Source organism: Apaloderma vittatum, unplaced genomic scaffold, assembly GCF_000703405.1.
Source record: "Apaloderma vittatum isolate BGI_N311 unplaced genomic scaffold, ASM70340v1 scaffold44501, whole genome shotgun sequence".
NCBI classification, from domain to species: domain Eukaryota; kingdom Metazoa; phylum Chordata; class Aves; order Trogoniformes; family Trogonidae; genus Apaloderma; species Apaloderma vittatum.
This window is the reverse complement of record NW_009700526.1, coordinates 6,297-22,637: the sequence shown is the minus strand read 5'-3', so window position 1 is coordinate 22,637 and position 16,341 is coordinate 6,297. Positions and strand designations below refer to the sequence as shown.

Sequence of the window (16,341 nt, the reverse complement as noted above, 5' to 3'; positions counted from 1 at the left end):
TGCTTAGATTTTGCTATAATGAGCCTTAAAAAGTGAAAGCACTTTAAAATAGCAGGTGCCATTCTGCCTATTCAAGTACCTAGATTACATTGTTGTGTGTTCTGATGCAAGCGTATAGATCAAAGGGCCTTTCTTCGTACAGCAATTTATTTTTTCAAAATCTACTTTTCACAGTTTGAAATTAATCATATTTATATAACATAACATTGGAAAACTCTGAATTAAGCTTGTGCAGACATCATCATGTTTATATGATTTTAAAACCAACTCAAATGCTTTGTTACATTATAAATATTCCAGCAAAATATATTTACTTCACATTTAGTCTAAGTGCTACTCACAGCGAAGTTGCTCTGTGCTGCATAATGTAGGGGTGTTGCACCTTGACTATCAGATGGGATAGTTCCAAACTTATTTCTTTCTAATAAGAGATGGACAATCTGTGCATGACCTGAAGAAAATAAAACAGTAAAATCAGATACATATTTAAACCTAACCATTTGCCTTTTAAAAAAACCAACAAAAACCTTAGAAAAAAATTATCAGACTTCAATAAACAGTAGCATATTTGTGTTGTTGCCATTATAGTCTAAACAAAAGAAAGGAGACTTGACATTTGAACTATTAAGCCTGGCATGCACCTGCTTCCCAACAGTGTTCCACATTCTGCATCCTCATTTTTGAGGAGCATCTGTAAATCAGAGTGACCTATGAATAGGAACATGTGGAAAGATTTTTTTTTTCTTCTAATATAAATCACCAGAGCATTTTCTTAAAGAAAGAAACCAGCAGTAGCTGGTCAGACAACTGTGACATTAGCACTGCAACTAATTAACTGAGTATTTCCAGAAAAACCTTCTGACAGTTCAGCTGAGGTGCTGCTTTTGAGGGAGAGGTCAGGCAGAGGCACTGAAGTGAGCACAGATTGACGATGATGATGAAATTTGTCCATCCACACCAAAAAGTCAGCTAAACCAACGCTGACCTACGTCACATTGTTTTACAGAAATTAAGTCTAAATTATTCAGCTAAGTTTTATTCAATCAAAATTTCAGCAGAATCTGAAGGCTAGTCTACCACTGGCTGCCACATCTGCAACAAACAACAATCTGACATACACAACTCTTTCCGTCAAACCAGATTAGAACGTTTCTAGATTAAAATCATAACATTTTGGAGGAGATGGATAAACTTTATATCCACTTCACAGACAGGAAAAGAAAGACATGACACAAAATATTGTCACTATAAGTCAACTGATCCTCCCATATGCTTGCTTTTTTAGACATATGAGGCTCATAGAACATTTTAATGATTTGGCATTTTATGAGATACTATAAAGGCATAAATCACATAAAAATAATCTGATTTTACAGAAATCTTCCAGTAATTTACATGTGGGGAAATCAATTTTGCAGCTTGTTACTTTTGCAGTTGACTTGAATTGCTTTAGAATAAAAGAAAAAAGTAGGAGAATCCTTCTAGTGGCAGTAGGCTTTATAACAAAAACACTGACAATTACAGAAAGAAGTCACGGGATAGTTGTGGTATGTAGCTTTTAAACACCTAAGAGAGGGAGGACTAGGCAAACCTTCTTTTGTGGAATGGCACTTTATATGTATATAAATACCAGAAATGAGAGAAAATGGTCACCTTGGGTCAAAAAGGATTAAAGTTATGTGAGGATTATTTTTTTTTAGGGTGTACAGGAAGGCTCCTTTTTCCTTTCAGCCATTAAGATGAGCTGGGACCCAGAACACCAAAACATTCTGTCCCTTCCTACCACAAAAACTACAAAGAAGAGATTTAACAGTTCTGAGTGCAATCCTACCAAGAGAAACAGAGGAGTACTGAGCCTGGAACAAAAGTTCTCTCAACTTTCGATACACAACTAGAAAAACGGTAAATGAACTCTATAGTCAGGACAGGAGTTCCACCCAAGTCATCTATGAGGAATAAGGTTTGAGAGAGTTGAAAGAAATTTTTTTATTGGGTGCAACAGTAAATAAATCGGTTCAAAGATGGATCTCACTTGGACATTAATGTTCTGGTTCCAGCTGGGGTCGAGTTGACGTACTTCCCAGTGGCTGGCAGAGTGCCGCAGTTTGGGTTTAGCGTGAGAATAATGCCGGTAACACACGGATGCTTTAGTAGTTGTTACGTAGCGCTTATCCGAAGTCAAAGATTTTTCAGTTTCCCATGCTCTGCCAGCGAGCAGGTGCACAGAAGCTGGGAGGGAGCACAGCCCAGAGAGCTGACCCGAACTGGCCCAAGGGCGATTCCACAGCACAGGGCACCACGCTCACTGGGTGAACTGGGGGGAGCTGGCCGGGAGGGACGGATCGCTGCTCCGGCATCTGTCAGCGGGTGGTCAGCAACTGCATTCAGCATCACTTGGCCTGGGTTTTATTTTTCTTTTTTTGTTGTTGTTATATTCCTTTTCATTATTATAATAATTACGACACTACCATTATTGTTACATTTTAATTTATTTTAGTTATTGAACCTTTCTCTCAACCTATGAGGTTTACTTCTTTTTTGCTATTCTCCTCTCCATCCCACCGGGAGCGGGGAGGAGTGAGCACGAGGCTGCGCGGTGCTCAGCTGTTGGCTGGGCTTAAACCACAACAACATTAAAACTGAATTTGTGGCATTGAGAACTGTCATTTTTGTCACACTTTTATTTAGAAGAGATGTAACCTGGCTGAGACTTTTAACTACACAAAAGAAAAGGTAAGAGGAGCAGCAATGCCCTAAGATACAATCACATGCAATCCATCACCTTTAACAAAGTATCTGTGGCTGTACCCATGCACTATTTAAAAACCTCTTACTGTTAACTCCTGTAGTAATATTTTAGACTCTTTGAGATTTATATACAGCATTCAGGACCTAACTTAAAAACAGAACCCTAAAATTTAATCACATTTTACCAGTCAGAACTTCCTCATCGGCACATGTCGCCGTGAGACTTCATCAAATTCACAAAGGACTCTGGAGGTCTTGGCACATCTTCCCTCTTTATTCCACACTGATTAGACAACCCATTTTTCCAACAGACAGAACTTGAATACTATCAATTTCAAAACATGATAAATCTTGCTTCTTGGACAGAACCAAGTAATAATTACTATTTCTTTCGAAGAAAAATTCCATGACAATTAAAATGTTTCACAATTTCTCTGTAAAAATTCAATAGCCCTACTTGAATGCAAATGTAATTCTGAGAACAGTCTTCCTTCTTTTGTTGTTGTTGGTTTTGTTTGTTTGTTTGCTTGGGTTTTGGGGGTGTTTTTCTAAAACAAACATTATCAAACTACATGTGTATTGTCACTGGAGTTGCAGTAATTTGCTCCAGCGAGCAATCTGATTCTTTTATTGGCATTCTTTTTCTGCAGCACCCCCAAGAGTCATAGGGATGAAATCTGTTAAAAAGGATTTTTTTGTGTCTGAAGATGCTTTCGTTTTATTCGGTAAATGGTGTTCATTTTTTTTCCTCCTGAGAACAAGAAAACGGAAAATAGGGCTTCAATTTTCTAAATTATGTTATTTCTGTGCCTGTCATTTAATGAATTGTCCTTCCTCTCTTCACTATTTATATTTAACCAGGTTTTTACCTGTGTCACAATGATCCAGTTTTGTAACTTGTAAGGCCAAACTACGCAGAAGGTTGTAACTTCCAGAGTCATCTGAGTCTCAGGATAGCAATCTGAACAGAATAAAACCCCATCTCAGATCTGATTAGACTGTCACAACGTGGCTGATAAAAGAGTCTGTATTAGGAGCAGGAACAGTGACAATTCTGCCAGTTTTTTGTTGTTCACTTGTGCTGACATGATTTGATTATCTGCAGTTTCTTTTTAAGTCACTTGCCTATTTTGTGAGGCGTAGTTTAGTAAAAATGAGATAACATAATCCATAAATTCACTTAACTGGGCACACATAAACTGTAATACACTGCAATAAGCTGTAAGGGAACAAACGAGTGATGATGCCACTGTCAATCCCTCTGCATTGTGGAGCACTTGCTTCCCTCAGGCACCTCACAAACAACATGTGACTGCCTTACATACAGACCAAATGAGGGTGCTAACATCAATCCATATATTAAATATTAATAAAGTTATTTTATTTTTTCAGATGAAAAATAAACATAAACAGAAGTTCTGATATTTTCTTCACACACCCCAATGGATTATCTTGCATACACTGCTCTAGAGTCACAGTTTGTCTCTTTAACTATATACAAAGCCACATTTTCAAGAACATCTCAGTATGTTCTAACTATTCCTAAATTGTGAACATATAAAGCCCGCTGAAATAATGTACGTTAGAACGTTTTGGAGAATCTGAAGCCAAAAAATCAGTCTGCACAGAACTTTTAATCCCGGTGTAGCAGAAACTACTATAGTTCTAAGAGATCAGTTAGCATAATGCCAGGCTGGAATTAAATAAAAACCAGAGACAAAGATTAAACACCACAGTCAATTAATTATTAAATTACTTCAGCATTCTCCTGTTTACCAAGTAAAGCTGCCCAGTGAAGGGGGGTTCGAAACAAGTTGTCGTAAGATGTCACATTGCAGCCTTCATAGGAGGTGAGGACGTCAACAACTGCTACATTCCCATCAGCAACAGCAAAATGAAGGGGAGTTCGTCCTTCATAGTCTTGCCAGTTAAGCAGAGATTCTGTAGGTGCAGCTTCCTTTAAAAAAAAAAGTACAAAATTTAAAAAATATTTACATCGAAGAGAAAAACTATATGCTCCAAACAGATTTTTTTTTTGAGTCTTATAATAAGGAGATAAACTGTCCTTTTTCAGTAGAATGTAAATCTACAACAAAATACTTTTCTCACAGCGTAGGGTATTTTCAAGTACTTCTTACAGATTTTTTAATGCTTATTTAATGTACAAGATCTGATTTTCAGCACATATCCTGTAGTTTTTCCAATCTGTTGTGCAAGTGGATCCTTACAGAGACAGATATGTACAAGACTAACTCAGGCTCTGGTGATATTAACTATATCTTCTTAGATGATTTTCTAAATTGAACATGACATATATACCTTCAAATTTTTCTCCTAGGACACTCCTGATTTTTCACAAGTTAATCTTATGGTTTTCATTATACTTTTCTAGCATTTAAAAAAAAATCACATGACCATCGGAGTATTTCTAAAGGGGATGTGAAGGTCTCTAGCTGACAGAATAGAAGTTAGAGAGTATTTCGAATGAACACATCTACTTGTAATGGGCTTAATTTTGAATAAAAGAATCTTGTAAAATATTGTGATTAGTCACTTGATCACATAAGATATGTATTAATAGATATAACTTGGGTTTTTTTCCTATTTTCCTAAAAAAACATGATAAATTATTTCCAGACAAGACCCCTAGCTATATAGTTTCACATTATAATTTCCTCTCTCAACTTTTTTCTACACGTATTTCTCTTCAAGACTTTCTTTCTCAGGCCGAAGAACAGAACAGGTACAAATGAACACCATCTTAGCGTTGCAGAGATCTCCAAACGGCGAATATGAAAAACAAACTTTAAACTTCACTTTCCTGAAAAAAGACGTTATCTAAAGAAAAAGGTAAACAATAAACCAATAGAAACTCGATGTAGGACACCGAACATCTAGAGCAGAAGCTTAAATAAACTATAGCAAGTAAGTCTGCCATTCTACCGCCATCAATTCAGAACAATTCACTGAAGTCTGGGGAAACCTGCGCAAAAGAAAACAGGAATGTGGTTCTGAGGTTAAATTCCAACACCAGAGTGTGATTTAACCCACAGTGACTGAGAAAAATGATGCTCCTTAAAATACAGACACACACTGTATCTATATTACAATATAGTTATGAAAGAGGAGGGGAGAGATCGTGATCCGTGCAGCTTGTTAACAGTTATAGCAAGTTCCTGATCCCTTTCTCCCTGTACTAGCTGCGATTTTTCCTATTGACTTCTCTAGATAACACAAATAGGCCATAAAATCATCTGTATTTACATTATTTGAAATGCAGTAACTATTACAGACAAAACAAACACCTGACAGTGAAAGCGGTAAATCAAGAAGCAGGAAGTGAGGAAACTCCTGAGTTATGTTTTCTATGCCAAATATTAATTGACCAAGGTTGTAAGTTCTATTTAACAGATAATAAAAATAAATAAATTTCAAGTTATATTTAACCATATTTCCTAAGTGCAAACTGGCTAAACTAATACTGCAGTAGTTAACATGAACTCTGAAACGTGTTGATGTTTGTTTCTCACTATCTTACTAACTGTGTCAACCTAAACCTCCTAATAATTGGTCAATATGAGTTTCCTAAAGTTGAATGTTTACATACTGTATGTAAATATTAATTCAGTTGCCTGTCTCACATACTAAAAAACCGTGCCAGAGTTTTAGATATCAGTATTTAGGCATGTTTTGCCACGAGAAAAAAATTAACATACTTGAAACATCCTCTAGTTCATTACTATATCTAGCCACTAGTACAATAACAGATAATCTATTAAAACTATGAAAAAAGGATACAAACGTGAATATTTTAACTAAAAATAAAAAGTTAACACTGTTACATGCACAAACTACGATAATCAAAATATGACTAATGCTTCTTTTAATAAGCATTCAAAAGCATTTTATCTGAGCCATTACAGTGAAAAGTGAAGTTTTATGTCCTTCCCTAGCTTTAATAATTCTCCAGAGAAAGCTAACTGATAATACACTTACTTTCTGTCTATTCAAAGAGCTCAGCAGGGGGAGTATAGAGCCCACTGCAAAAATTCAGAAGTGATCTTTATGAGAATCACTTTTAAGAAGGACTAAAAATGAATGGTGACACTCAGAAAAGTTATAACCGAAATTCTAACTCTACCAGACGAAAACTTATTTGAACAAAATGGACAAACAAGGAAAGAAATACTTCTTCACTTTACTCATAATTTATTGATGTACGCTGGAAAGCTAATTTTCAAGCTTTCTAAAAGCACAACAACGTCCTAAATAAATGACTACTAAAACTCCTGGCTCAAAGTCACCGATGTTCCCCGGAACATATGCCCATAATCAAGTGTTAATTTTGCAAAATGGCATTATTTATACTCTAGTCTAAAAAGTACTCATGTCTTTTGAAATTTCTGGACACTTAAACTAAAATTTTCTAGGCTTCTTTCTGCCTACATTCAAGAATATCATTGCTTTGGATTGTAAGTGATACTGGTGTAAAACTAGCTATAAGTAAACTGTAATAAATACTGTATCAATATTTTAATATACAATATACAGAAGAAAGGGAAGCCATGCATTTTTCTGCAGCAATTAGAACAGTGGAATTGCAGGCAATAATGGAAAGTTTTGTATAAATAAATGTCATATCTCTTACCATGAAGAATAAATAGAGAGAAGAGATACAAAATAGACAGAGAGTACTAAGCAGCTGCTTCCACCATATTAATGGAACCTTATTCTGTTCTTTTCTCCTTAAATCTTCCCATTGTTTTTCATGTAACCCAGCACTGCTGAATCTGGAAAGGTGGAAAAGGAAGTTGACCATGAGAGGATCTCCAGATGAGAGTTTCTCTCTACTTGACACATTTACTTTCTAAATATGTTACGAGTGTATTTCATGGACTTCAAGATTAGTTATAACTTAATTTGTGTAGAACTGTCATCCCTGCACACCTATCCTACTTGATTGGCATTCATTTAAGCTCTCTTCATTATTCTTTACTTTGACAATCCCAATGGGTTAAGTACTACACACACATCAAACAGGAAGATGACCCTTAATTTTATGAATTTATAAACAGAAGACAACAAATGGGCATAGCCAGACAGCAGAGCATGGAGAAACAAGATAGTATTTTTCAGTATCGTGGGCTGTAGTCTCTATGAAACCAGCAGCTGAACTTTTGTCAAGTTTTTGTAAAGCAGCACTGGAGAACTCTGAGTAGGACACTAGAGAAAAAAAACAACTGAGGAATTCTTCCAGAGTGCTAAAGATAACATGAGAGAAACAATGGCAGTGTTGGTTTTCATTAACTAAGTCGGGAGGCAAATGTTGCCAATGCAGACAGACCAGTGGTAGATACCAATATCCGACTGCTATCTCAGCAAGGGCACGAAGCTTACAGCTTATAGCACCCTATCGTGAAAGCAGAGAGAAATGGTTTGTGTTGGATGAGATTTTAAAAAAAAAAAAAAAAAAAAAAAAAAGATAACAGTAGGCCTTTTGCACTGCTATCACTACAGGACAATATTCACATGAAAACATAGAAATGAAGTTATGTAAGTTAAGATACAAGATGACAGATATTTTAACTGTACGGGTAAGTACATTAGAAATATCATGCAGAAAGAACGTGAAAAACTGTTAAGTTAATGTGAATGTGAAGACTGCCAGAGAGATGAGAATTAAAGGTGATGCTTGGGTAAGTAATACAGCAAAAAGCAGCTAAGAAAGGAGGGGAAGACTGTGAGCTCTGCCAGACAGCTTGCTATCAAAACAAGTAAGAAAAAACACTTCTGTTTGAAGACATGATCTTACTAAAGGATTTTAAATTCAGGAGTAACAACAACAAAAGGTATTTACACTCAACAACAGATTCAATCAACAGATTACCTAGTTACAAAGTTTCTGTATCATCAACTTTTACAGCATATTCTGTAAGCTAAATTACTTTTTCATTTAAACTTATTATCTAAATCTATCAATAGGTTTATAAAGGTATAAATATTTGCTGATTATATCGGTATAAATTTAGCTGATGCATGAAAAAGCCTAGACTGAATCAAGAAGACATTCTTTCAACTGTCAGTGTATAAAAAAAAAAAAAATCAAAACAAAACCAAACCCACAAACCAACAAAATCTGGCACAGCTTATGGTTCTGTATTACCTAAAGAGAATCTCTGAGAACATCTTCAGTAAGGAGACAGGTACTTTTGACCTTTTGCAGTGCATCTGGTTGTTATTGAGTTAATTTTCCTCACAGCAGCAGGTATGGTGCTGGGCTTTCTATTTGTGACTGTAACTGTTGATAACACACCCACATTTTAGCTGTTGCTGAATATCCCTTGCACAGAATCAAGGATTTCTCTTTTTCATGCTCTGCCCTGTCCTACTTCTCTCAGTGAGGGGACTGGGGGTGGGCAACAGATTAGGAGAGGACACAGCTGGGACAGCTGACCCCAACTGACCCAAGCAATATTCCATCCCACATAACAGCGTACTCCGCAAAAAAAAAACCTCAGGGAAAGGACAAGGCAAGAGTGATGCTCATGGCTCCACCACTTGGCTTCCCAAGCAACAACTGAGCATGCCGAGGTTCCTGTCCTACTTTTGTGGAAATGGCTAATATCTGCCAACTAATGGGAAGTAGAAAATAAATTCTCTCTTTTGCATGCAGCTTTGGATTTCTGTAATAAAACTGTCATTATCTTTATCCACAAGTTCTCTCGCCTTCCTTCTACAGTCTCCGAGCCTCGCAAGAGGGAAGGGAGCAAGTGGCTGTGCAGGCATCAGGCTGTTGGGTGGGGCCTACCCACCACAACTTCTAAAACCCTTTAACTTTGACACCTAATGTTTGAAAAAGTTTGTACACAGAAATCCTTACTTACTTTTCACAAAATAATTTCTCTAGCGTGGCAGAAAAGTGCACAGTATATACAAACTTTGTGACCAAGTTTTGTTTGTGACAAATTATTTCATAACTGAGTCCAAATTGCAATTATCTTAAATAAACAGAACTCGTAGAGAAATACAATCATACTCATTTAACACTGGAAACTTACCAAAACTACTTTTAGATTAAAAGAATAAGTATCAGCGTGGTCTGGAGAACAGCAAAGCAAATTCTCATCTGCCACACATAATTTTTCAACTTGCAAGGTAATCAGGCAAACAGACATCTAAGTCATTGTAGTTAGCTTACAATCAATAGCTGCCTGCTTCTGAAAGACCTTTAAAAAACAAAGATATAGAGAAATTGTTGTAATACAAGTGAAAAAAAAAACCCAAACAAAAAATGAGACTTCTGTATCTTTCCATGATGGTGAAATTCTGAGATTTCCACAGAATAAAAATCAAGCTGAGCACATGATTTCATTGCACACTTGTAAATATCAGTGTAGAAAATGAAACTGAAATATTACAGAAAGAGAATATGTCATTAAGGAAAAAGTACTAAATCAGTACACAAAAACATTTGGAATGTCTCTAAGTAAAACGATCATGGACTTAATTGATAATTGATCAAATATCTCCTCAAATTCTGACTCGAAAAACCAAATTAAATTAGACTTTTCAGTACAATTAATTAGAAATAAACTTTCAAATAATGAAGAAAAGGCACACCACAGAGAAATCAGTATGTGAGATGCTACTGAGATGAGTAATATGACTGTCCATTTTAACCAGAACTTGCAACCCCTTCCTTCTCCCCTTCCCCCAAAATGAATTGTTACACATATCAAACTAATTAAGAGAATATACATAGCCCATTAGTTAGAGAAAAAATATTCACAAAAAACTTTCAGGAGAGCAAAAATATTTAAGATTATTTCTTATAAAATTCTGGATATTATGAAAAGCAAATTATTTCATTCTCAAAGCGTCAGTGGACTCAAACGAAAAATTCCAAGAGCATAAGAAATATTTTTATCAGAGTAAAGTAATAAATCCAGAAAGCGTTAACAGACTTTCTTACCAGAATACATTTCACTGTGTGAATCGCACTAGGGTCCTTGTTGTTCGCTGCCCAGTGAAGTGGGATTTTTCCTTCAATATCAGGGATTCCAATATTTGAATCGTGTTTTATGAGAAGCTTCACATGCTCTGGGTTATTGTAGTAGGCACTCCAATGCAATGCAGTTTGCTGGAACACAGTATTCCCAAGTTTTTCAAAAATTAATTTAATTTATTATTAATAAAAGATGAAAATTAAAGTTGGTTAGAATCTGAAATATGATTTAGATATATTTCTGCAGAAAGAAGGAGATCGCCTGATCAGGACACTCTCCAGTCAGATTTTTAGTTATCTCTACAGATAAAGACTCCACAACCTCTCTGGACAACCTGTTTTGGTATTTGACTTCCCTCACAGTAAAGAAATATTTTCTCAGGTTTAAACAGAACTTATTAATATTCCAAACTTGCACCCGTTGCCTCTTGTCTGTTCACCAGAGACCATCTGGAAGAGTTTGGCTCCATCTTTTTTACTGCCTCCCATCGGGTCTTTATGCATGTTGGTAAAATGATCCCTGAACTGACTCTTCTTCAGGCTAAACATACGCAGGTCTCTCAGCTCCTCCCTGATGTCAGATGCTCCAATCTGCTCATCAGCTTTGTCACTCTCCATTGACTGGCTCCAGTACGTCTGTGCCCTCGCTCTGTCACAGAAGATGCAGCATTCCATTCATGGTGCCACCAGCACCAAGCAGAGATGAGCAATAATCTTGTATTATACTTCAATGAAGAGGACTGACAGAAAATAGAGCACATGTAGCCAGGGTGCATGACAACTCAAAATCAGTGGAAATACAGGCTTTAAACAAAACTGAACAAGAGACCCTACCTATCTGAGTAAGAGTAGATACACATCTTTGCCACTGAGGTCTGAATTAGGTCTAAGCTACATCTCACATGACATCCACACTGAGAAGTCTTTATACTTGGAATACAAGTGTTTCTGGTGGGAGATCAAATGCTTCACATGAAGATTTCTTGGACTACAGCAGGAGAATACTGTCCATGCCAACAGGGCAATGCCATCAAGTGTAGCAATTTCAGACCTGGAGAAAACGTCTCAGCTTGGTATTAATCAATCATGTCCAAGTTGGAATGATCATCTGAAGCACTCTGCAACACCAGAGCTGCGCTACAGAACAACTGCAGTAATTAGTTTCATCCCTCTTAAATTTGGGAGTCTCCTGGAATAACACAAATTGATGGAGAAGTATATAACAAAATTACCCTCCACTAGAGGAAGATGGCACTGAATACTGACGTTGGATTTGGATCCATCTTGAGCAAAGGTTTTGCCTTTCTGCACTGTCTTTGATTACTCAGAATTCTGAGGCTGAACATTACTGAATCTAATGCTCATTGACCCATGGCAGTCCAGTAAAACATCAAAAGGCAACACATGCTCCTATTGTCAATCCCTGACTGTCAGGTTTTTTTTCCAGGCATTATCCATGTTCATGATCACATAAACAAACCAATGTGTGTGGGTTTTCCAAACAGCAAAATATTGTTACATTAACAAGTTTTTATTTATTAGGCACATCCCTCCAAACCGCCAAACAGCAGAGAACTGCAAGATACAGAATGAATTTTACTTCCCACCTCTCTTCTCCCATCATCCCTGCAAATTATTACATGACACTTTGATTTGAAAACAAAGAAAAATAACTCTTGCAGGACATTTCCAGCCTAGGCCATTCTATGATTCTATGATTTGTGTATAAGCCTAGGATACTCTGGATTAACATCCTTGAGCAGTGAGATAGAATGTGTGAGTTCACTTTCAAATCCTTAACATCTCTGTAAAGAAGGAAAGCAAAAAGGACCATGGTAATATAATATGATAGCACAACCTTTTCGTCTACTTGGTGGTTAAGTGAAAAAGAGCTCTTTCTAAGACATAACTGGAGGGGCTGCAAGGAAAAATCTGATAATTGACACCACATGCAACAATATACAGCCTAGCACCATAAAGCATATTCAAATCTTCACAGTCTGTCAGAATTTGAATTGGTAAAACCCCTTATAGCAGTAGAAATTTGTAGTAAGTTAACAAATGCTATTTCTTAAGTGGAACTGACCAGTATACCTAGAAACAGAGCTGCAATGAAAGCAAAACCTTTTGATTACCATAAGGCAAATCTAGCCTTGGCTTACTGGCTTCTCTCACCTACAACCTGCTGTTCAGTCATTTGCTGACATGGAAGCAGATATAAAAGACAGTTGTTTTCATGTTCAGGAACTACATTTGACAATCTTTATGCACACAGTTGCAGTAAGGGAAACAAAATACGCTGTGTCCAACAGGGGTAAACAGGATGGACTCTGTCCCTGAGACAGCCTTTCATCAACGTGAATTCCATGTTTCCTCCTGTGACTACTCATGACACGAACTGCAATAACAAGTGTTCTACATTTTGTAGAAAATCTGGCAATGCTTTAATTCTGCTTTGGAAATCTGCTAAACAACAGGCCAGGTTCCTACAAGGTTTTGGCTGGTTTCCATATACCTTTGTTAATGAATTAACATGACCAGAAAATCAGCATGACCCCTCCAAAACGACTACTGTAGAGTTTCCATGATACGCTTTAGAACATCCTGGAAGGCAAAGAGCTGACTGCTAGGGCACAGACTGGCTCAACTCCATTGTCCAAAGGGATCGAAGATTCATTTGCTGAAAACATGGCTCACAGCTGTCTTATTCTGCTTCCTAGATGATAAAAATCAAATCAGGATTTCAGAGCAAGGCCAGTCCCCTTCTCTTACTATGTACTCTCACAGTAAAATGAAAACCCACCATGTGAGATATGGAATGATGATTTCACTAAGACCAGCCTTGCCAAGCTGATAGGCTTGCTCAAGGCACTCACATTTGAATCAGTAGATTAGTGTCTGGTGGGGAGCTTTTTCACCAGTTCCAAGATAACTTAAAAACTGTAAGAGAGAGACCTTCCTGCTCAAAGCTTTAAAAGCCTCCATCACCAATGGTAGTTACGTAATTGGATTTTAGTCTTCCTTTTGCTATCTACATTCATAGCATCTGATTTTTTGTTACTATATCCTTGTAGAAAAAACATTTGGCTTAGGGAACTCCAGGTTCTTTGAAAGTAGTCTTGTTCAGATTTCAGGACAGGCAAACAGCTCAAGCATGTGAAATTTCAACCAGATATTCCCAGACTAATAGGTTTGCAATAACTACTAGAATTTTGTCTACTACCTGCTCACCTCTCAAGCATGCCAACAAGAGAGATTAAACTGTTTTGCTCAAAATATATGTGGAAACACAAAAAATACTTTATCTGGAAGGTCTGTCAGGACTGTGTGAAAATCCTGGGCCTTCTCATACCCTACTATTACTGCTAATGAAGGCAATTGTTTCACATCAGTTTAAAATCAAGCATTGCTAAGCACTTAAAAATGACACTAACCTGAGCACCTTAAAACCATATAGTTACTATAGTCTAAATAACTATTCCTTCTTTTAAAATGGGTTAGTGTGCTATCACCTCTCTCTACAAAGACTAACAGATTACAGTAGTTGCTTTAAGAACTGTACTACTCTCCTTTTAAGATCTATCTTCTCTTCTGGCTAGGCTATTTTAACACTAGTCCTCTTTTAAGGAACTTCAGTAGATTATTTCCTGAGGCCCTAAGAAGTAAGCATGCTTCTGAAGCAGGCTGGTAATTTTACTGAGCACAATTTGACGTTACAAAGGAACATGAGACACCTCACAGTGATATATGCACTGTATGATATAACTGGAATGTCACCTGGAAACTTCCTGGCCTCGCAAGCAACAATTATCACTACGGATGCAGAAAATTAGTCTGAAGGACTTTATTCTAAGAAGGTAGCAATGTAAAGCCCTGAAGATGTTAATATTACATTTTCTCCGGAGCAAGCCTGCAGTTTCACCAAAAAAAATTGTCAAAATTCTGCTTCAAATGAAAGATTCATGCCAGCATGTCAATCAGCTTCATCATCACATCCCTCTCTCTAAATGATGCACTCATGGAAGCAACGGTGCATGTGCATTGACAGCAGACCTTCTGCTGCCTATTGGTCCCTTTTATGATGACGATGATGATGATAGTAACAGCAGCAACAAGAACATACTTTTTATTGTCCCTGTTAGAAAATCTTGACAAATGGCATCACAGTCTATTCCAGGCCAAGAAGTCACGTGTGACGATGCAACTTGAAAAATGGTCCATTTTTACTTGTGGATCAAACTAAGAAGTGGAAGAGGAGAAAAGCTGACCCACGAAAAAAGGGGCACTTGCGGTTTGAAGGTAGTGTTCTATTTTTTGTCTCTGTTTCTCACCATGCAAAACTATTTCAACTGGCAACGAATTAAACTCATTTTCTTTATGTCATGTCTGTTCTGCCTGTAACTGGTGATCAGTCTTCCCATCTTTATCACAATCCATGAGCTTTTTTGACCTATTTTTTCCATCTATCCCGTTGAGGAGGAGGAGCAAGAGAGCAGCTGGGTGGACATCCTGCTGCTTGCCAAAGCCATCCCACCACACATTTCTAAAAGGCAGCACCTATGGACATCTGTGTCAGTATCACCACCATTTAGGTGGCTCCAACACAGGACAAAATAGATCACCCAGTGTTAGGAAGGATTTCTGTCAACGGCAGTTTTTAAAAATATAACTTTTTTTACACTCATAGAAGAGTTTGGGTTGGAAAGGACCTTAAGGGTCATCTAGTTCCAACCCTGCTGCCATGGGCAGGGACACCTCCTGCTATACCAGCCTTTTCGTAAAAATTTTTCTAGTGACTCTTACCATTACCTTATTCTAAATGTTTTTCCAAGGTAAAAAACCAACACGTTATCCAGATTCTAACAAGGATCACAATGTTACAGAAAGACTTAGACCTTAAAATGAACACTTACTGAATCCTCATTCTATGCACTCTCAACAAGAATGTCAATGAACTCAGTGCAATGAACTTGTACATCATTATTGTCAGGAAAATATTAATATTTCTAAAGGTGATCATTATAATGCCAGTGTTAGTCACTACTTTGAAGACTCAGAAAATGTATGTTATGACTGAGATAATCCTTCATACACGACTGTTTGATGTAACATCATTTTCTAAAGTTGCTAGAAGTGCTGTCTTAAAATTAGGAGTATTTTTACCTTGTTTCTGTCCTGGGTATCCACTTCTCCAGGTGCCATATGTTTTAGCAACAAAGCTAAACATTTTGGGCTTTTGTGACGTGTAGTTAAATGTAAAGGTGTCATATCCTCTAAGTCCTTCTGCATCCAGTTCCCTCTACGAGCCAGTAAAAGTTTCATGAAGCGGTAATTTCCCTGGATAAAGAAAAATACCAGAAATTTATTCCAGTAGAAGCTGTAGCGATTTAGGACACAGTCAGCCTTGACTTGCTTCTGCCTCTTGCTTGGAGGTTATCTTCCACAGACCGGAGATGTTACATGTAACATTTGGATGCTTCCATTTCAGTACAAAGTCTACTGAGTTTTTCACATGACCTTCAGCAGTTAAGTTTCAGGCCAGAACCAGTAACAGCTGGAGCAATAACTCACTGAAGCAAAACATCTGA

General features: G+C 37.1%; 1 protein-coding gene across 1 annotated transcript; it reads right to left on the bottom strand.

The window, feature by feature from the left end:
- Positions 1 to 341: 341 nt before the first annotated feature.
- Positions 342 to 16,090, bottom strand: LOC104280946 (inversin-like; the record flags this gene model as incomplete). Its single annotated transcript, XM_009878765.1, has 4 exons — positions 342 to 451; positions 4,525 to 4,705; positions 10,721 to 10,888; positions 15,917 to 16,090. Coding segments are annotated over 4 exons (633 nt in total), but the record flags the coding sequence as incomplete, so codon positions are not given.
- Between the last annotated feature and the right edge of the window lie 251 nt (positions 16,091 to 16,341).